Source organism: Cetorhinus maximus, chromosome 12 (assembly GCF_964194155.1).
Source record: "Cetorhinus maximus chromosome 12, sCetMax3.hap1.1, whole genome shotgun sequence".
In the NCBI taxonomy this organism is placed as follows: domain Eukaryota; kingdom Metazoa; phylum Chordata; class Chondrichthyes; order Lamniformes; family Cetorhinidae; genus Cetorhinus; species Cetorhinus maximus.
In genome coordinates this window covers 15,031,771-15,053,241 of record NC_135890.1, presented here as the reverse complement: position 1 = coordinate 15,053,241, position 21,471 = coordinate 15,031,771, and the positions used below count along the sequence as shown (strand labels likewise).

At 43.2% G+C, this 21,471-nt stretch overlaps 1 protein-coding gene across 5 annotated transcripts in view; it reads left to right on the top strand.

The window, feature by feature from the left end:
- The window catches only part of plxna4 (plexin A4), a 675,025-nt gene that overhangs the window by 90,044 nt on the left and 563,510 nt on the right, over nucleotides 1-21,471 (top strand). Inside the window, exon 4 of one of the 5 annotated variants that reach the window (XM_078553050.1) lies at nucleotides 6,595-6,873. The exons of the other annotated variants lie outside the window; for them this stretch is intronic. Within the exon in view, the coding sequence (XP_078409176.1) occupies nucleotides 6,595-6,648 (54 nt within the window). The 3' untranslated portion in view covers nucleotides 6,649-6,873. Of the gene's footprint in view, nucleotides 1-6,594; nucleotides 6,874-21,471 lie in introns of those variants that run through there. 5 annotated transcript variants of the gene reach the window in all.

The following is a 21,471-nucleotide window of genomic DNA, read 5'->3' as shown; positions in this document are numbered from 1 at the left end:
TACCCCTCCCCACCGCCATCGCCCCACCCATTCCCAATGACTTCAATTTTGCTAGGGCTCATTGACGCCACACTCTGTCAAATGCTGTCTTGATGTCAAGGGCAGTCACTGTCACCTCACCTCTGGAGTTTAGCTCTTTTATCCATGCTTGAACCAAGGCTATAATGAGGTCAAGAGATGAGTGGCCCTGGCAGAGCCCAAACTGAGCATTAATGAGCAGGTTATTGATGTTCGCTGAGGAGTTGGGTGCCCAACCTTCCAGGGTTGCAGTAGAACTTCAGGAATTCAAGTTTAATCTCCAGAATATTGCTGCATGCAACCCTAAAGAAGAAAAATGCAGCAAAAGTAGGAAATGTGTTTTTAAAATAAATCTTCCAATACTTTGATTATTAGTGATAAACATTTCTGAAATGGCATCCAAAAGGCTGCTTGACCAATGATCAAAAAAAATCATGCAATTGAGTAATGGGCCTTTCTGGCTGGGAGCTGCCAGTAGGGACGTGTTGGGCAACCAATGGCGGGAGCTTGGGGGAGGGGCAATTGGAGACAGGTGGTCATGTGATATCTCCAGGAATATGCCCAACCAAAGTTGGCAACCTTACTGGGAGATGATGTTTTATTTTTCACTGGGGAAACTGTCTTTGCAGTTGCAATAGGAACCTCAGCACTCATACAGAATAAGCATGAATTAATGCTTTGGGTGCAGGCACCTTTTTCAGGATGGAATTTGCTTTTACCTTGGAGTCCAGCACGCTTTTAATGTCCCACTATCAGAGCCTGGGAAATAATACCGAAGTATTGAATTAAATTGCGGGCTACGTTATAGATTCATAGTTCATTTTGAGCCTCCCTATGTGATAGATCAATTAGAATTACATCCACACCTTCCATCTGCCCACTATCCTCAGCTTTGAGAGCTTTTGATAAATAGGGGCGTGTTTTTCTTTTCAGCCTTTAACTGACTGAAAAGCCAACACAAGGCATTGAAGTGTGAAATCTTAGTGGCATTTGACCTAAACAATCCCTAACAACAGCCCCAGTGTGAAATCATGGCATTTTAAAAAATAATGCTGGATTGGAGTGTTTGCCCACAAGGTCCCCTGACTGGTCATTATGACATGATTTTGCAGGAGCCTCAAATATCACTGGTATTTTTGTTTCCCATTGACAAGTGCATCTAAGACCCAAAGAGACCTTATTAGAGGTGATTGGCCCTGAAAGGATTTATTTGAGCTTCTGGGATTTGTTTTTTTTTGCTGTCATGGTGTGGATATACAATGCTGCCTGCCCATCACTTCAGCTCATCACTTTATTAAACGTGGCTCTGATCAGCTCAGCAACATCCTCTTCCCACTGTCTTTAGCAGGACCTTTAAACCTTCAAGTAATGAATTTCCTGACGTTTGACTCGCTGGAGAGAATTCTCTTTTGGCTTCCTCTCATCATGGAACAGTTCTGGATGCTTTTATGTGGCTGGTTTCTACGTACATGGTGTTTCTACGTATGTGGTGTATGTTTTCCACCATCACCCATCTCCTGCCTCACTTTTTTTTTCACAATCCTCTCCCGATTTTAAGCTGGAGCTGGGGCTGGGTCTGTACATTTTGAGAGCCTTTTGATAGCTCCCCAAGTGGCCAATTATCAGACACGGTCTAGCCAGTGAGTTGTCAACTGGGAACATGGGCTTGATCTAGACTCGTTCCGTTTCCATGCTCGTTCACTCTTGCATGCTCCTTTCTTACTTGTTTACGCCCACACTCTCTCTTGCGCTCACTCACATGTGCGCTCTCTCTTTTGCATTTGTATTTTCTCTTGTGTGCTCTCTCTCTCTCTTTCTTTCTGTTACTCACTCACTCACATGCTCTCTTTCTCTTAACAATTTCCAGCAGAGAGGCAGCTGAGTTACAGTTTTGCTGAAGTCCTTATGGGATGTTTTGCAGTTTCTGGTGCATGGGTCTGGAGGTTCTGGGAATCTAGTACCCTACAGCTCGAGAAACCAGCATGCTGCAGTGGGCAGTTCTTGATATTCTTTCCTCAGCCTAGCATGCTTAAGAGTGAGGTGAGGAACATTTATTTGTTTTGATTTTAATTTTGCCCTTTGGGACTCTGAGTTGAGATGAACTGTCTGAATGAGTGTGCTGTCAAGATTCCGAAACAGTTCCATTGCCCAACATCCTAGCTGTGATCTTATTGAACAACAATGCAGCATTATTTCAAGTAATGTTTGACGGGCACACTTCCCTCATTTGCCGGCGGCCAAATTCAGGAGCAATAAAAACAAGGCCGTACTTTATTTTGAGTTTATTTATAGATAACTGTCACATTCAGCTACATTATTATCCCTCCTCCCAACCTGTTAGTCCTCCTGTATTATGCATTCAAACTAACGCAGGAGGACAAGAACAGGATTAGACCATGCTGCATTGTCAAAGGTGCCATCCTTCAAATAGTAAGTTAAACTTGTCGTATTTGTAAGGGTTAGTGTACAGAACTGTGTAAATAGCACCTCCTATAATGATGAGGTAAGAGAACACATGACTAGGAGAGGAGAATGTTCATGGCTTCAGCAGTGTAACTTCTGGTCATGGATAGCTGTACATAGTTCAAGTTGTGTAGAATAAACCAGTTATTGTTTGGACATTACCTATGTCCCAAAGTAGGGTGGTCTGCTGCAGATGAATAGTAAGGATCTTGCAGCACCAAAGAGAAGAAATAAGCTTTCCTCAGTCTTGGTCAATATTCCTCTCCCAAACAATGCACCCAAAGCTGAAATAAAAACAGGAACTTATTAGAAATATCTGCGGAGAGAGGAACAGAGTTAACGTTTCAGATTGATGACCTTGCATCAGAACTTCATCCAATGCTACCAATTCCTCTCATGATGCGTTTTTAAAAAAAAAGATGTTTCCAGGAGAGAGAGCGCGGTGAAAATTCTTTTGACAGTGTTTGCTTTGTTGTTGCGGTCTGCTTAAACTTTATTTTTTTTAAAAGCAAAGCGATTGAGAAGATTTCATTTTTAATCATCTGTGGGAGGCTCGTGGAAGTCGTTCCACTTGACCACTCACCAAGGACAAGAGGTACAGTTAGAAGAACTGGGCTTTCAGGGGCTGTTCCAGGCCCTCAAAGCTTCTAGTTGTTTAAAAAAATAATTTGTTTGTTCTTGAAAGGAACAGCCGGTCCTTCAACATTTAGGGCCATAGGAACACGAGGGGGTCCAGTCTCTCGAGTCTGACGTTCGGCTATATTATGACTGATCTGTCCTCCAAGGCTCTGTAAATCTTAACATCCTTGCCTAACAAAAATCTAAATAAGCTGCTTTGAAATTTTCATTGACTGCCCCCATCCCCCAAAGCTCTTTGTGGGTGGAGAATGTTCCACCCTTTATGTGAAGAAGTGCTTCCTGACATCATCCCAGAATAGCCTAGCATTAATTTCTGTAAGTGAAAAATTGAGGTCTAAACACCCTCCCTGTCAAATGTTATAATGATATGAAGGCACCAATCACTCAAGGGATTGTGCAGACATGTTGTGGGTTCATTTAATTAAACTAGGCACATGAGAACAGATATACATGGATAGAAAGCTTGAAGATATCAGCAGCAGAGCTGCGTGCGCTGTGTTCTGTTCACAGACCAAAGTGAGACTGAGACTGGATCACATGACACACTTCTAGTGCTGTCATGCTGCTTTCCCTTAGAGGCATATTACAACACTACCTTCCCCTCTCTGCACTCTCCACCTCCCCCTCAAGTTTGCTTCCTACCCTCCACTTGCTCCCTCCTTACCCCACTCACCACCTCCTCACTCCTGCTGTCTTCCCCCTCACTCGCCCTCCCTCGCTCATCTGTCTTTTTCTCCCCCTTGCTCTTTTTTTTTCCTTTCACTCTCTTGCTTTCTCTCCTCCCTCACTCACGGTGGGTTTAGCCCGTCAGCCTCTCTCTGTCTCATACGTTTTCCCTGGTAAGGAGGGGAGAGAGAGAGAGAGAGTTTTGACACGAGACAGCCAATAACCCAGAGGGAGGGAGGTTGAGCTTTTAGTGCGCTGTTGACGTGTATCGAGCCCTTTTTGTACCCAATGATGATAATGTGAGAAGTGACACCTAGTTAGCCTTGTAAGGTCTTCACCTCTACCTAAGCGATTGCATGCAAAGGAGGAGAGTGACAGACAGCAAGGTCAGACTCCAATGCTTTCCTGCCCTCTCGCTCCTCTTCCTGCTTGTTTACCAGTTCAGCAGGTCTTCTGAGCATTGGGCAGACACCAGGGGAGTTATCTCAATTTCCATATCCACCTTTAACAACATGCATGGGCAAGAGGAGCTTTCTCACACATCCTATCAGGAGGAAAAGCCCCAGCTAGACTGGAAATTTAAGAATGCAATTTATTCTTGTTACTTGCATCAACGTATAGATAGCCAAGGCAATCTCTTTTTTTAAAAAAAACGATATTCTGTCTGTCTTCATTGTTGTGAATCTGTGGTGTGATTTTACCCTGTGCAACATGGTACAACTGTACAGACTAGTTTAACTTTTCGTAAGCAACAATCAGATGTTAGTTTGATTTTCACTAAAAGCCCTTTGCTATATTCCCCCTTTCCTCACTTGCTGTGCCTTTAGCTGCCTAGGCTTTAACCTCTGGGATTCCCTCTTCAACCTCTCTCCCCTTTTAAGATGCTATTTAAAAACGACCTCTTTTTTTTTGGCCATCTGTTCTAATGTCTCCTTTTGTGGCTTGGAGTAATATTTTGTTTTATAACTTTTTTCATTAATTTATGGGATGTGGGCTTTGCTGGCTAGGCCAGCATTTATTGCCCATCCCTAATTGCCCATGAGAAGGTGGCGGTGAGCTGCCTTCTTGAACTGCTGTAGTCCATGTGGTGTAGGTACAACCACAGAACTGTTAGGGAGGGAATTCCAGGATTTTGACCCAGTGATAGTGAAGGAACGGCCGATATATTTCCAAGTCAGGATGGTGAGTGGCTTGGAGGGGAACTTCCAGGTGGTGGTGTTCCCATGTATCTGCTGCCCTTGTCCTTCTAGATGGTAGCGGTCATGGGTTTGGAAGGTGCTGCCAAAGGAATCTTGGTGAATTCTTGCAGTGCATCTTGTAGATGGTACACACTGCTGCTGCTGTTTGTCGGTGGTGGAGGGAGTGAATGTTTGTGGATGTGGTGTCAATCAAGTGGGCTGCTTTCTCCTGGATGGTGTCAAGCTTCTTGAGTGTTGTGGGAGCTACACTCATCCAGGCAGGTGGAGAGTATTCCATCACACTCTTGACTTGTGTCTTGTAGATGGTGGACAAGCTTTGCGGGGTCAGGAGGTGAGTTACTCGCTGCAGGATTCCCAGCCTCTGACCTGCTCTTGTATTATTTATATGGCTGGTCCAGTTCAGTTTCTGAGGTGCCTTGGGATTTTTTATTTTGCTAAAGGTGTTATATAAATACAAATTGTTGATGTTCCTTCTGCCTCTTGTATATATCACCTTTTTTTTTTAAAAAAAGCCCAAACTAAGGACCTCATGTCTTTCAATGTTTAAGGTATTGTGCGGGAATCTGCCACCTTTGAGCTCTACCTTAATAACTGGAACGTCAGAAGTCCCATCTCGGGGGAATCATAAGCCGCCCCAGAAAAGGTAGAGCCTGTTTCCGAAAGGGTAGGACATCTGGTGGTAACTGTGTTGTGTGTGTGTTGTGTGTGTGTTGTGTGTGTGTGTGTGTGCGTGTGTGTGCGTGTGTGTGCGTGTTGTGTGTGTGTGTTCATGCGAGATATTACTTCCCACTGCCTCCAATTGAGCTTCTGTTTAATTGCCTTTCTCTTGTGTCTCCAAGGGGACATGGCTGCCATTGCTTCATTAACTACAGTTTACCTTGCCATCTTTCCCACTCTTTTTGATCTCAGTGGTGCACTGACACCAGGGGGTTGCTCAAACAAGATGTACAGAGAAGTAAATGCAGGCGGTGAAGGGCTAATACATTGAACAGAAAAAAAACACTTTTAAACCAGCACCATTTTCCATAAAGTGACTCCTGAATAGAGGAAAATAGAATGGTGTGATACGGTCAGAAGGAAGAAGTGAGGAAGACCATTTGACCCATCCAGAAAGATTTTAATTACCAAACATTTTTTTGGATGTGGATGTTTCTGTCAAGGCCAGCATTTATTGCACTTCCCTAATTGCCCTTGAGAAGGCGGTGGTGTGCTGCCCTCTTGAACAGTCTGTGCCATGCAGGTACACCCATAGTGCTGTTAGGAAGGGACGTCCAGATTTTTGACCCAGCGACGATGAAGAAACGGTGATATATTTCCAAGTCTGAATGGTGTGTGACTTGGAGGGGATGGTGTTCCCAGGCACCTCCTGTCTGTTGTCTGCCTGTTAGTCCAGGGTTTTTACCTCCTTTAGCAACTCCTGATAATCCATTTCATGTGTCAATCACTCCTTGTGTGCAAAAATGATCAGACTCGTCTTAAATTTGCCTTTTACTAGTTTGAACCCTTGTTTTCCTTTTACAATCCAGCTTGAAATAATGTTCCACATTTACCCTTTCCTGTTTGCTGCATTTGGGTGATTACCTCTCTTGCCTCCTTTCCTCCTTTCAAGGTTGAAAAGCACTTTGAGAAAGCAGATGATGCTGCCTGCACTGTCAAAACATGAATAATTCAGACTCAACAGTCTACACATACCCAGTGCTTCCAGGCAGGTGGAGTGTGAGGCACAGCCCATAATATAATTAGCTGTGTTTTGCTTTTTATAGGTTCTCGTCTCTGAGCTGTAGCGGGGTATAACTACAGCCTAAAAGGTAGCGTAGAGGGTGTTGCCATTATAGGTACCATCTCATGGCTATTATCCCACCTAATGTAATATAAAGATCATTAAAGAAATGCAAATAATAAACTACTGTACCCAAGCACCAAGTATGTTATTATCTATTGTATTAGTACATTTTTGTAATGGTCTGCATTTGAAAACTCGTTGAGTCAAGATGAGCAACACCCTTCGTGAGCAGAACATAATATTTAGTACATGGGTGGATTTCAGGCCAAAAAAATCCACTGTTGTTAATTGTGGCACTTCACTCTTTGGTAGTGGCAACTCCAGTGCTGCAATGTCACTGTTGGCTATGAATAAAGGATTTCCTTGAAGCCCAGAGAGATGCCAAGCCTTGCCTCCCTTCTTGGCACCTATGGTGACCACATGCAACCCAATGACCAAGAAACCTTTGAGGAGCCATTGCTGCCCATTCCCAGACCAAACTCTGGGTGCACACCGACACTGCCAATCAGTAATTCCATTCAATTATACAGCTACGTGGCATCTTTGCTGTGTCAGCTATGGCTCAGCTGGTAGCACACTCGCCTCCTGAGTTAAGAGGGCTGTAGGTTCAAGTCCCAGTCTAGAGATTTGATCACAAAATCTAACCTGACACTCCAATGCAGCACTGAGGGAGGGCTGCAACGTTGTGCATAGTCCTTAGGAACTCCAATATATATCAACCTGCCAGGGTATCTATCCTTGGGTGCCTTGTAGCTTGGCAATGAAAATAGGATTGGCATTATGCCTGGTAGATGCCTACATCTAACATCTCTCTCTCACACACTCCCTCTCTCTCTCACATTGTTGAAGGACTGGCACTTTGTATCTTTAAGTGTTGATTATTAACATTAAACAGCCTAGATATTATTGGCGATCCCAGTGTTGGAACAATATTGGAAGCTGAAACCTCACATGCAAATGACCACAATCACTTCAATGATGATCAATTAAGAGTGTGGGCACTGGCCCTTGATATCCAATTCACTGAATCCTGACTATTTCAGCTGTTTTCAGTCCCTGCAGCTATGATCAATCATGCATTGAAGCATGATTATCCCTTTCCTCGCTGTCTACTTGTCGCTTTTGGTTCAATTTCGTCAATTCACCAACTATTCAGTAATCTCTTTGTGCTGATGTAGACTGTGAAAATCATTGTTAAATGCATCATGATACCATATGGGAATTTAAAGCTGCATCATTCACAGTTGCCTTGAAGCCACATTTTTCTTTTTAAAAAAAAATTAACCCCAAAACAGTTCAAGTCTATTCAAATCTTGAATCCTGCTCCAAAATCTTGGGGTTCTAGCCCTTTTGTCTCAGGCCTGGACAGGACAGAACAAAATTCTTCTCATTTGTTGAGTCTCAAATACAGCTACAAATCCTTCACCGTCCATCACCGGCCTTTTGTTTTTGGCCTTTATCTTACTGTTCCTTTTGAACTTCCATCTCTTGTTCCTTCTAATCCAAAATACACTGTCCTACATACACTCCCTCCCCACTTGACTGTTTGACCTGGCTACTGTTAACTAGCTGAGCACTGATGAAGAGTAAAACCTGAAACCTCCCAACATAAACTTGAGTTGTTGGAGAATCTCCTGTGACCATTTTTATTTCAATTTTGATGTAATATAGCTGCTTGATTTCAACCCTCTGATGACCTCTGTCCTTCCACACTGAAGGTTTAATGATTATCACGTAACCACTTGCACCCTCCGTAATGAGCTTATTCAAAACTCTACTGCCTGTACCCTAACTTTGCACCAGGTCTGGTTCACCTGTCACCCCTGTGTTACGTTGGGCCCTGGCCCAACAAAGCCTTTGTTTTTAACATTCTCATCCTTGTGTTGAAATCCTTTCCCTGCCTTCACACCCTCCTCTGCAACCTCCTCCAGCCCTGCAACCCTCCCAGATCTTTGTGAGTAGTTAGGGTAAAGCTGGCAGGAGGATTGATGACCAGCAATTGCAGATTTATAAGATGCTTGTCAAATGAACCAGGGGGGAGATGGGAAGGTGACAGATGTGTGGAGACCAAATGAGAAAATGTCAAGAGAAACCGCAACAATGAGACTTGATAGACCAGGCAGACCCCAGGTTTAGATGGTAGTCTATATAGGCTGGCGTGCACAGAGTTGACGTGGATTTGATGGGCAGAATGGTACTTCTGTGCCATAATGTCTCCAAACTGTTGATCTCAGTCAGGATTGTGGTGGACACTGAAATTGACACTGAAACCTACGAACAGAATAATTTAAAAACAAACTAGGACATACCACAATCCAAAAATCACCTTCTGTAATAACACACAGACTGCAGCCCCTCAACAAGGAAGAAAATAAAATCAAGTTACTGAAGGCTACACAAACTCTATCCAGCAAAGGTGCAGGTATTGTGCAAGGACAAGATCAAATTTGGCAGTTGTAATTATTGTCCATCGGCTCGCTCAACCATATTCTTGTTCACTTGTTAATGGATGGCCATTGATGTGAGAGAGCACAAAGTGGAAAGTGTTCATAGACCCCCCGCACGCTCCATCATCAACACCTCTGGGAGAAAAAGAAGATAGAAAAGGTGAGCATGTTTATAAGAAGAGGGAATGCAATCATTTCTCCTGCAAAAGAAAGTCACTCGATGCAGCAAAATTGCAAAACTCTTTCCTTTCAAATGCCTCTTGCAGCCATCCTATAATTCCTGCACTTACTTCATTATCACTGATTCCAATCATCCTGACAAGAATGATAATTTAATGTTGAAGCATTATAGACTCTGTGCCTTCTCAATTAACAGATGGGGCACCAACCAACTATCGGAGATGAACTAGCAAGTGGAATTGTGACCAGCTTAATTGTACGTTCTTTTTTTTTAATAACCTTGGAATTATACTTCATGTTTGCATCAGCTAATTAGGAAAGCAGTATTTTCATATGCTGATACACAGACACATAAATAGACGAGTACACGTACTCAAATGTGTGCAAAATCATATTTTAATTGCAGCCTTTTCCCAATAGGAAATAATGAGGGATGTCAGCTGTTGCTCAGTTGGTAACACTCTTGCTTCTGAATCAGTAGGTTGTGGGTTCAAGTCCCCTCTCCAGCACTTGAGTGCAAAGTGAAGGCTGACACTTGGGTGCAGCACTGATTGGAGATGCTGCCTTTCTGATGAAATATTAAATTGAGGCTCCATCTGCCCTCTCTGGTGGATGCAAAAGATCCTGTGGCATTCTTTGGCCAGAAGAGCAGGGGAGTTACTCCTGTTGTCCTAGCCTATAATTATCACGTTGTTTGTGGGAGCTTGCTGTGCACAAATTGGCTGCCACGTTTCCTGCATTACCACAGTGACTACACTTCAAGTACTCCATAAGGGTTGCCAACTGTGATTAAATGTATTCCTGAAGATTTCATCACATGAATTGCCCCCACAATCCAGCCATTAGTTGGCCAACACATCCATCCTTGTGATGCACTGCCTTCCTATGCCAATTGGAAAGTGAAAAGACTCATTGCTCAATTGGATGATGCTTGACTGTCAGCCAAACAACCTTTTTTCTCCCTGTTTTCACTATTTTGGAATATTGATAAAGAGAGCATTGGAATATTGGTAAAGAGAAATGTTCAAAGAAAATGACAAATAAATCTTTCTCCTGTTCTGATGATTTTTCTCCAGGATTGCATTGCCCACAGCAGTGTCCTGCAGATTGATCTTCAATTCCTGGATACTCCAGGCCAATCCTGGAGGGATGGCAACCCTGTACTTCATTAGCTGTGAAGGACTTTGGGGTGTGCTGAGGTAGACACCACACAATTGCAAACTTTTTTTTTTCAAAAGAGAACTTTTCTTTGGCATGGCCCGATTTAAAAGAAAATTATATTTGTATCTGTGGGCGACAGATGTATTGCCCATCCTTGGCTGGGCTGATGGACTAAGGATGAGCCACACCCTGTGGGACTGGAGCCACATGTAGGCCGGGTGGTGTATCGGTGGTAGTTTGCGAAGGAAGTTGCTGGCTATGTAGACTTTTTTTTAAGTGACTGTCCAGCAGTGTTTTTTCCACAATCGTTTTCCTGGTGCCAGCCCACAAGCTGCCAGGCTTGATTGTGTTCCATTTAGCAATTTGGCCCTCATGGGATTTGACCTTGTGGCTCCTGGGTTACCAGTGAAGTCCCATAACTGTGAGGCTGCTGGACTCTGATGCGGAGACTATCCCCAGCTATTGACAGCTAGGACAGGTACTCTGGTCAGTCGGTTGAGAAAGGTGCTTCAATTGTCTCCCAGGTCCAAACTGCAGCAGGTTAAATGATCAGATCTAGCTCTATTTGATATAATTATGGAATTAAGCAAAACAAAGTGAAGACAGTTTCAACCCAATTCTTAGTGCAAACTAACCCAAAATTGTCCATAATTTAGCGTGGTACTGAGGGGGACAGAGGCCGAGAAAGGCCTACCTTTCCTGACAAATACCATTGAAAAAAACCCTTGTGCATAAAAGAAGCCCAGGTATTTCCATTTATGTATTTTATCCAAAGGTTAAGGGCACAAAAGTACAGCGGTTCAAGAGAATGTTAAAATTGGGAGAATTAGGTGCCTTGAGGGGTATGATGATGAGATGGATAGGTAATTGTTTGGGATTGATTTTAAAAAGTGGACCTCCCTGATGAGCCTGGTGGCCATTTTTTTGCCATTGTACATTATTCTAGCACTGTTCAAGGCCACGAGTTCCCTTAGCCTGAGAGGACGAAGTTATATAGAATTAGGTAGAACGTAAGGCACAGAAACAACTGCTCTACGCTCCGTATGAGCATCTCACCACCTCTTCATCTAACCTTATCAGCATAATCTTCAATTCCTTTCTCCCTCGTGAGTTTATCCAGCTTCCCCTTAAATGTAGCTATGCCATCCATTTCAAATGCTCCTTTTATTGTGGCCGTGGGTGACACATCCCCACCACTCTTTAGGTAAAGAAGTTGGATAAAGAATTCCCTATTTGATTTTAAAGTGACCATCTTAAATTTATGGCCCCTTAGTTTTGGACTTACCCCCCACCACCCCCCACAAGTGGAAACACCGCCGCTACCCTATCGAACCCTTTCATCATCTTAAAGACCTGTCTCTGGTCATGCCTCGGCCTTCTCCTTTCTGGAGAGAAGAGCCCCAGCCCGCTCAGCCTCCCGTGATGGGTTTTAAACCCAGCCACATTAAAGCTCTTTTTAGATCGGCTCTCTGGTTCTGGTCACGGTTTTTTAAAAAAAAATTGAATTTAGAACCGTAGAAAAGTTACAGCGCAGGAAGAGGCCGATTGGTCCATCGTATCTGCGCCGGCCGTAAAAAGAGGGAGAAGAAGCCCTAGGCACAGGCGAGTAAAGTAAGATTGGGTGAAGTGTCTCTTTAAGACCACAGGTTGTTTCTTGGACCTTTGGCTGAGCTTTTGCAGAGGCCGCGTCACTCCAGTGGCAGGAAGCTCAGTTGCTGCCAGTTTGCTTTGCTTGGAGGGTAATTCATGGGACTGTTTTGGTTAAGCAGGGCCAGTATAAATATAGATTGTTTGTCAGTGTTTTGGCAGCTCCTGATTCCTTCCACTTGTGAGGTGCAGTTATTGATTGCATTCACACTGCTCTAATGCAGCCTGGGGAATTGAGTGTGGAATCATGAGGGCGGGAGGGGGAAGACTGATTACTTCAGTCACGCTAAGGAATAGAGAGGGCCGGAACGTGAGAATTCTGAGGAATATGTTCCAGGAGAAAGCTTTTGGTTCGTCATAACTCAAGATAACAGACTAGTCCGTAAAAGCTGCAGCGGTTACAACACTTCCTTATCAAGCAAACAATGCTTAAATGGTGCAGGAATAAAGACCCGTGGACGTAGGGAATCTGCAAAGGGAAGAAAAATGCCATGAATGCACATCCCATTGATCATCATCCAGAAGATTAACGTCTGCGATCCTCCAATTCTGGCCCTTAATGCACCCCTGACTTCCTTTGCTCCACCATTGGCAACCGATGTGCATTCCACTGCCTAGATCTGAAGCTCTGGAATTCCTTCCCTAAACCTTTTCTCCTCCCTAACCCTCTCCTCCTCCCTCACCCCCTCTCCTCAAAGGCACTCCTTAAAATCTATCTCTTTGACCAAGCTTTTTTTCACCTGTCCAAATATCTCCTTATGTGGTTCAGTGTCGGATTTTGTCTGTGTTGAGTCTTGGGATGTTTTACTATACAGCAAGGGTTATATAAACATTGCTTAAAACTTATGAAGGGATGGGACAAAATAGACAGAAACAGTGGTCCCAGTGATTGAGGCGTCTCGAATCAGGGGATACACAATGAAAGTTCGGAAATTTAGGAACGTGAACAGGAATAGGATTTTTTTTTACACAGACTGTTATGAGACTGGGGAATGCAGGGGAATGTTGACTTAAAGAAGCAATAAAAAGGTGGATGATGTACAAAGGGAATTAAGTATATGGAGAAGGGGTGGGAATGAGATTCGGGCGGCTGTCATGTGCATCCCTGTTTCCCTGTTGTAATCTGGCTGTAAATTTATGTGTAATAGACATAACTCTGCACCTCTCCACAGAAAGGAAGAATGGGCCCTTTGAGTTAACAGTTGAGCAGATAGAGGAAATGACCCTGGTTGGTTGATGAAATCTAACCTTGCTGCCACTGCCAGCCACTTTGATGCAAGTCAGCTCATTATTTGAATAGTCTGGGTAGATAAACATGTCATAAAGGGAGGAGTTTGCTGAGCTCCTGTTGAGGTTCCATTAGAAGCCAAACCTGTGGGTGCCAGGGTTAAGGTTGGGCAAATTTTGGCAGCCCTGTGGAAACAACCATGTGAAAAACACCTCTTTGGTGGGGAGAGATGAGCCAGGTATTTTGGTCATAAAACCAGAAAATGCTGGGAGTACTTGGCCTTTCTGGCAGCATCTGTGGGTAGGGAAACAAGAGTTCACGTTTCAGGCCTGTGAATCCTTTGGCTGAAGTTTCTGCCTCCTTATTGGAGTGTAGTTACATGGCTGACCTTCATAGCCACTGAGACACTAGTGAGTAAGAACTTATATAGTGCCTGTCACAACCTCCAGACTTCCTAACGTGCTTTACAGCCAATGAAATACTAATGTAGGGAATGTGGCAGTCGAATTGTGCATAGCAAGGTTCCATAAACCCTAGTATAACCTCAAGTAACCTGTTTTAGTGAAATTGGTTGAGAAATAAACATTGGCCAGGATACCAGAGAAGACACCAGAGAGAATCCCAGAGAGAGCTCCTCAAAATAGTGCCATGAAATCTTCTACCTAAGAGAGCAAACAGGGCCTTGGTTTAACTTAGCATCCAAAATGCAACATCTCGGACAGTGCAGCACTCCACTAGACAGTCGGGCTAGACTTTGTGTTCTAGTCTCTGGGTTTTGGAACTCTCAACCTCCTGAAAGAGGAGAGTGTTGCCTATTGAACCACAGCTGGCACCTCGTCATGTGACTGGACATCATGTCCAACTGGGAAAGGTTTAGCTTTCCCCCATCAAAGGTTAGCACCTGTCAGAGAGGAGGAGAGTTCTAAGGGAGATAAAGAGAAAGATACATTTGCCTCTGTGCAGATGTTCTTCTGACTGTTAATGTCTAAAATGTTACAGATGTTAAACATCTGGTTCTGTGTTTCTCAGGAGCATCTGCAAATGCTTTCTGACATTTGATTGCAAGAAGTGGAAATGGCAACAGTGTGTTGGATCTGGAAGGTTCCAGTAGTGCTTGGTTGATCACTGGTGAGAGAAGTAATCACTCCTGGTCCTCATTTTCCAGCTCAGCATGCTGCCTGAAAGCCAGTGTAGGTTTTGGACCAATGAAGCACTATTAACGACGCTTGTTAGTTCAGGTTCCCTTTGTCTCTGGTTACAAGGCTGGACTCTGTCAAGCGAGATTCATTTTCTGTCCTGTGCTGGGGTGTCTAGTTTCTCATGTTCACCTTTTGTGAGTGGCTTTTAACCTTTTGGTGTCAAGGCAATTGGCATTGTTTAAAGGTGAGCGTGTTGTGTGTGTGTGTGTGTGTGTGTGAGGTCAGGACCTTGTTGCCCACATTCCTAATGGTGCTTTTGAAAAGCTGAAGTTAATTCTGCTGTTAAAATCTTTCTATTCTTTTCTCTTCACACAAAAGCTATCTCTTCACACAGGCTGGTGGAATAGTCTGGAAAACATTGCTCCAAAATGTTGTGGAGGATGAGGGTTGATTGAAAGTTTCAAAACTGAGATTGATGGATTTTTATCAGGCAAGCTGATTAAGGGTTACAGAACCAAGGTGGGTATGATGGAGTTGAAATACAGATCAATCATGATCTAATTGAATGGTGGTATAGGCTCAAAGGACTCAAAGGATGGGTCTCCTCCCATCCCTATGTGTCACTCTCCCTATACCAAAAATGCATCTTTTTATTGTCTTTTTGTGCCCTTTACTCTTCACATCCAGGCAATGTTTTCTGGTTTAAATACCCATCAGACACTAACGATCTCCAACATCTTCACCAATGTGATTTTAGTGATAACGTGGAAGTGATGAAATTAGCCAGCACTCAGTGCATGAGGAGAAGCTCCATGACTTTGCTCCATGTTGGTCTCCAAGAACATACAATCTGTCAGCAAAAGTCAGAAAACCTTTTACTAACCTACTTTCCAAAAGCAGATTAAATTTGGGGGGGAAAAAAAAATCATTTGTAGCCTCTTGTGGCATTTTCCTTATAATCCCTGCAAGCCCTTCTGCACACTGACTCCTTCATGAAGCTCTTAGTAACTAACCAAACTCAGAATTGTTCTAGCACAGGGAGAGGCCATTTGGCCCATTGCATCTGAACCGCTCTCCGAATGAGCAACCCACCCAGTTCCATTCTCCAACCTTCTCCCTGTAACCCTGCACATTCTTTCTTTGCAAATGAGAGTCTAATTCGCTTTACAATACTTCAATTGAATCTGCCTCCACAATCTTGGATCATTCCAGACCCAAATTGCTCACTGCATGAAAAACATATTTCCTCAAATCACTATTGCTTCCTTGACTAATTACTTTAAATCTGTGCCCTCTCGTTCTCAATTCTTTCACGAGTGGGAACGGTTTCTCCCTATCTACTCTGTCCAGACCCCTCAAGACTATGAATACCTCTATCAAATCTCCCCTGGGCCTCCTTTTCTCTAAGGAAAACAGCCCTAAGTTCTCCAGTCTATTTACATAACTGAAGTTTCTCATCCCTGGAACCATTCTCATTAATCTTTTCTGTACTCTTCCCAATGCCTTCACATCCGTCCTAAAGTGTGGTCCCCAGAACTGGGCGCAATACTCCAGCTGAGGCTGAAATAGTGACTTATACAAGTTCAACATAACGTCCTTGCTCTAATATTCTGTGGCCCTACTAATAAAGCCCAGAATACTGTACATTTTATTAACCGCTCTCTCAACCTGTCCTGCCACCTTAGTGGCTTATGCACATATACACTGTCTCTCTATGTTCTTTCTACCAAAATGAATCACTTCAGGTTTCTTTGCATTGAACTTCATTGAACTCCCTAAGATAAAAGCAAAATACTGCGGATGCTGGAAATCCCTACGATAGGAAGGAGACTCTGAAGAAGAGTCATAAGGACTCGAAATGTTAGCTCTTTTCTCTCTCTCCACAGATGCTGTTAGACCTGCTGAGCTTTTCCAGCATTTACTGTTTTTGTTTCATTGAACTCCTGGCTGTTTTCGAACCCTCTCTCCCACCAGCTTGGTTCTCCTCTTCCTCTCATTGTCAACCTGCCCAAAATTTGCAACTCAAATGAGTATGACATAGAATCTACAGTACAGAAGCTGGGCATTTGACCAAACTGGTGCACTGGTGTTTATGTGCCACATGAGACTCCTCTACTCTAATTCATCAAACCTGATCAACAGGGCTTTCTAATCCTTTCTCCCTCATGTACTTTTCTAGCTCCCCCTTAAATGCAGCTATGCTACACCCCTCAACTAATTAATGTGGTAATGCGTTTCACAGTTCAACCACATTTTGGGCCAGGAAATTCCTCCTGAATTTCCTATTGTTTGTTTTATATTCATGGCCCTGAGCACCGGTCTCCCTGCAGGTATAAACATCTTCCACATGTCTATCCTTTCAAACCCTGTCATAATTTAAACAACCTCTATTAGGTTTCTCCACGGCCTTCTCTCTTCCAGTGAAAAGGGCCCCAGCCTGCGCAGCTCTTCCTGATAAAAGTACTTGTACTGCAATCCTTGATTCAAATCATGCTGCTGGAGTGGGGCAGTACCTTTGGACGCTTATTGCAAAGGTTGTCCTCCATATATCATCTGAACCATCTCTAATCGGATTTACAGACCTGGCACCCACTCCATAATGACAAGCTCTGGAGAGAAAAGGGTTTCCACGATATGCTGAGTAAGTAGGTGGGTGTTAAGGGAATGACTTACTTTCATGATGTATCATATCACATCTCTGAAAGTGCTTCACTGAGAATCAATTACTTTGAATCAATTACTTCATGTGCAACTGAGTATAGAAATAGGAGGATAAAGCAGATAAATGCATGGCTGGAAAAGTGGTGCAGGAGGGAGGGTTTTAGATTCTTGTGTCACGGACGCTTTAAAAGGTGTTTCCCCAAGGTCATGTGTGTGTGTGTGTCTGTGTGTGTGTGTGTGTGTGTCTGTGTGTGCGTGTGTGTGTATCTGTGCGTGTCTGAGCTGCGCAGTGAGAAATTCAATTTAAAATAACACAGTAGCAAACCTTTACTTTCAGGAAAAAGGTGAGTTTACTTTGCACTGTTTCTTAAGAAAAGATTGTTATTAACACACACACACACACACACACATTAGTTACAGATGAAGATAAAATGATGCTTATAAATGTGAATTGAGTTTGGTCTGTGTTGTTTGGTGCAGTCCTGATATGTTTTGAAGTCAATGTTGCATTGCCTGTGAAGTGAAGGTTTTGAGTTTGTAGAATTGTCTCTGCAGCTGTGATGGCTTCCACAGTTGAGCTTCTGGAGGTTGTTTTAACAGGTAAGCTTGGTAGCTTAGTATGATAGGGAGGAGAGTAGGCTCCTTACTTCTGTTCTGCAGGCAAGGCACTTTTGGCTGCCTAGTTACTTTACAGCAGACTTAAGTAGCTGTTTTTAGATGCCTTTCCTTGTTTCTCCTTGTGTTGAAGCGTTTTCAAGATGGTTCTTTGTGGATCTGCCACTTGCTGCTATTTTCAGTGCTTTTTTTTGACAGATAAGGCAGGATGGCCACCATTATCTTGTGACCTGTACCAGAATGCTGAGTCACTTTCCAAGTAAGGCAAGTGGTAATTCCATTGCAGTTCTGTTGAAGGGTCATGAGGACTCGAAACGTCAACTTTATTCTTCTCTTATTCTTCTCTGCCGATGCTGCCAGACCTGCTGAGTTTTTCCAGGTAATTCTGTTTTTGTTTTATAGTTATCAGAGGTCTGCTTACCCCCTGCACTGATGAAAAGGTTCAAGGTTGTTCACACCTTAGAGTCGCTTATCAGTTAGTACCTTTGCATTTGGAGGAAAAGCTATCAAGTCAATGAGTTTCTGCTTATTCTTTTGGAATACTCATTGAATTTTCAATGTATATATCTGAGATGGTACCTCTACAGGCCGGATGGGTTGTACCAAAATAGAGCCGGGACTGAGTTTCTTGTGGGATGTTTTGCTGGTGCTATTGGGGAGGGCTTAAACAAACTTAAAATAAAAAATACCTGGAAAAACTCAGCAGGTCTGGCAGCATCGACGGAGAAGAGTACAGTTGACGTTTCGAGTCCTCATGACCCTTCAACAGAACTAAGTAAAAATAGGAGAGGGGTGAAATATAAGCTGGTTTAAGGGGGGGGCGGGGAGAGAGAGAGAGAGAAGTGGGGAAGTGGGGGGTGGCTGTTGGGACAAGCAAGCAGTGATAGAAGGAGGTAACCAAAAGATGCCACAGACAAAAGAACGAAGAGGTGTTGAAGGTGGTGATATTATCTAAAAGAATGTGCTAATTAAGAATGGATAGCAGGACAAGCAAGGTACCTATCCATTCTTAATTAGCACATTCTTTTAGATAATATCACCACCTTCAACACCTCTTTGTTCTTTTGTCTGTGACATCTTTTGGTTATCTCCTTCCATCACTGCTTGCTTGTCCCAACAACCACCCCCCACTTCTCTCTCTTCCCCCCTCTGCCCCCACCCCTTAAACCAGCTTATATTTCACCCCTCTCCTATTTTTACTTAGTTCTGTTGAAGGGTCATGAGGACTCAAAACGTCAACTGTACTCTTCTCCGCCGATGCTGCCAGACCTGCTGAGTTTTTCCAGGTATTTTTTATTTTTTGTTTCGGATTTCCAGCATCTGCAGTTTTTTTGTTTTTAAACAAACTTGGCAGGGATGTGGGATCCAGGAGATGATATCAGAGAGGAATGCCAAGGCGCACAGAATACGGGCAGTGATAGATAGCCCTAGATTAGGGAATAGTAAATTAATAAGTGGGGTGAGAGTAAGGAAGAAAGTCATAAAGTCTAAATCAGGATTACTGTGTATGTATGTGAATGCATGGAGTGTGGCAAATAAGATTAGTGAGTTACAGGCACCGATTGTCATGTGGAAATACAATGTTGTAGGGATGACAGAGACCTGGCTCAAAGAAGGGAGCAGGACTAGATGTTAAATATCCCTGAAAACCATGAAAGGAAGATAAGTGGGAAGTGTGGCGGCATTGATTAAGGATGGAATTTGGAGAAAGAGGATATCCCAGAGGGGTCGAGGACAGAATCTATTTGGCTAGAGCTAAGGAACCAGAAAGGCGCAATTACATTGCTTGGTGTAGTCTATAGGCCATCAACTAGTGGGAAGGATGTAGAGGAACAAGGAAATTACAGAGAAGTACAAGAATTATACATTAGCTATAATTGGGCATTTTAATTATCCAAATATATTGGCTGGGATAGTAGTAGTGTAAGGAACAGAAAGGGGCAAGAGTTCTGAGAGTGTGCTCAGGAATATCTTCTACAGCAGTATGTTTCCAGTCCAATGAGAAGGGAGTCTCTGCAGGACCTTGGGACAAGTGTTAGTAGGAGAACATTAAGGGGACAGTGGTCATTGTATGACAAGGTTCAGGTTGGCTATGGAAAAGGACAAAGAAAAATCCAAGGTAAGAGTAATTAACTGGGGGAAAGCCAACTTCAATGGCGTAAGAACAGATCTGGGCCAAATAAATTGGAATCAAAGGTTGGCAGAAAAAAATGGTAGATGAGCAATGGGCTACTTCAAAGAAAAGAGAGTTAGGGCACAGTCAGGGAATATTCCCTCAAAGGGAAAAAGTAGATCAAACAAATCCAAAGCTCCCTGGATGAGAAAAGAGAGAGAAGTTAAGATAAAGAAGAAAAAGTGTACTTGACAGATGGCAGGTAAAAAAATACGACTGAAAACCAGGTTGAATATACAAGGTTCACAGGGGAGGTGAAAAAGCGAATAAGAAAAACAAAGAGGGAACATGAATAGAGACTGGCAGCCAACATAAAATGGAATCCCAAAGTCTTCTATAGGCATATCAATAGTAAAAGGGTGGTAAGAGGAGGAGTAGGGCTGAATAGGTACCAAAAGGGGTCTGTACTCATGGAGGAAGAGGGCATAGCTGAGGTATTAAATGAATACTTTGCATCTGTCTTTACCAAGGAAGAATATGCTACCCAGGCCATTTTATGAAAGAGGAGGTAATTTGGACGCTAAGATTATTAAGGCAGGGGGATTGGATGGGCTGCCTGTAAATGTGAATAGGCACCAGGATTGGATGAGATGCATCCAAGGATACTGAGGGAAGTGGAAATTGCAGAGGAACTGGCCATAATTTTTCAGTCATCTTTGGACGTGGTGTGGTTCCAGAGGGCTGGAGAATTGCAAACGTTGCATCCTTGTCGAAAAAAAGATGTGAAGATAAATCCAGCAACTACAGACTGGTCAGTTTAACTTCGGTAGTGGGGAAACTTCTAGGAACAATAATTCGGGACAAAATTAATAGTCACATGGACAAATGCAGGTTAATTAAGGAAAGCCAGCATGGATTTTCTGAGGGAAAATAATGTTTAACTAACTTGATTGAATTTTTTGATGAAGAAACCGAGAGGGAGCAATGCTGTTCATGTGGTTTACATGGACTTCTAAAAGGCATTTGATACAGTACTGCACAACAGACTAGTGAACAAAGTCAGAGCTCATGGAATAAGAAGGATGGTGGCAACATGGATACAAATTTGGCTGAGGGACAGGAGACAGAGTTGTGGTTAATGGATGTTTTTCGGCCTAGAGGAAGATTTGTAGTGGAGTTCCCTAAGGGTCACCGTTGGGACCTTTGTGTTTCCTGATATATATTAATGACCTAGACCTTGGTGTACAGGGCACAATTTCAAAGTTTGCAGATGATACAAACCTTGGAAGCGTTGTGAACTGAGGTGGATAGTGTAGAACTTCAAAAGGACATGGACGAGTTGGTAGATCACTATGGAAAAATGTGAGGTGATTTATTTCTGTAGAAAGGACATGGAGAGACAATATGAAATAATGGGTACAATTCCAAAGGGGGCGCAGGAGCAGAGGGACCTGGGTATATATAGGCATAGTCATTAAAGGCGGCAGGGCAGTTTGAGAGAACAGTTAATAA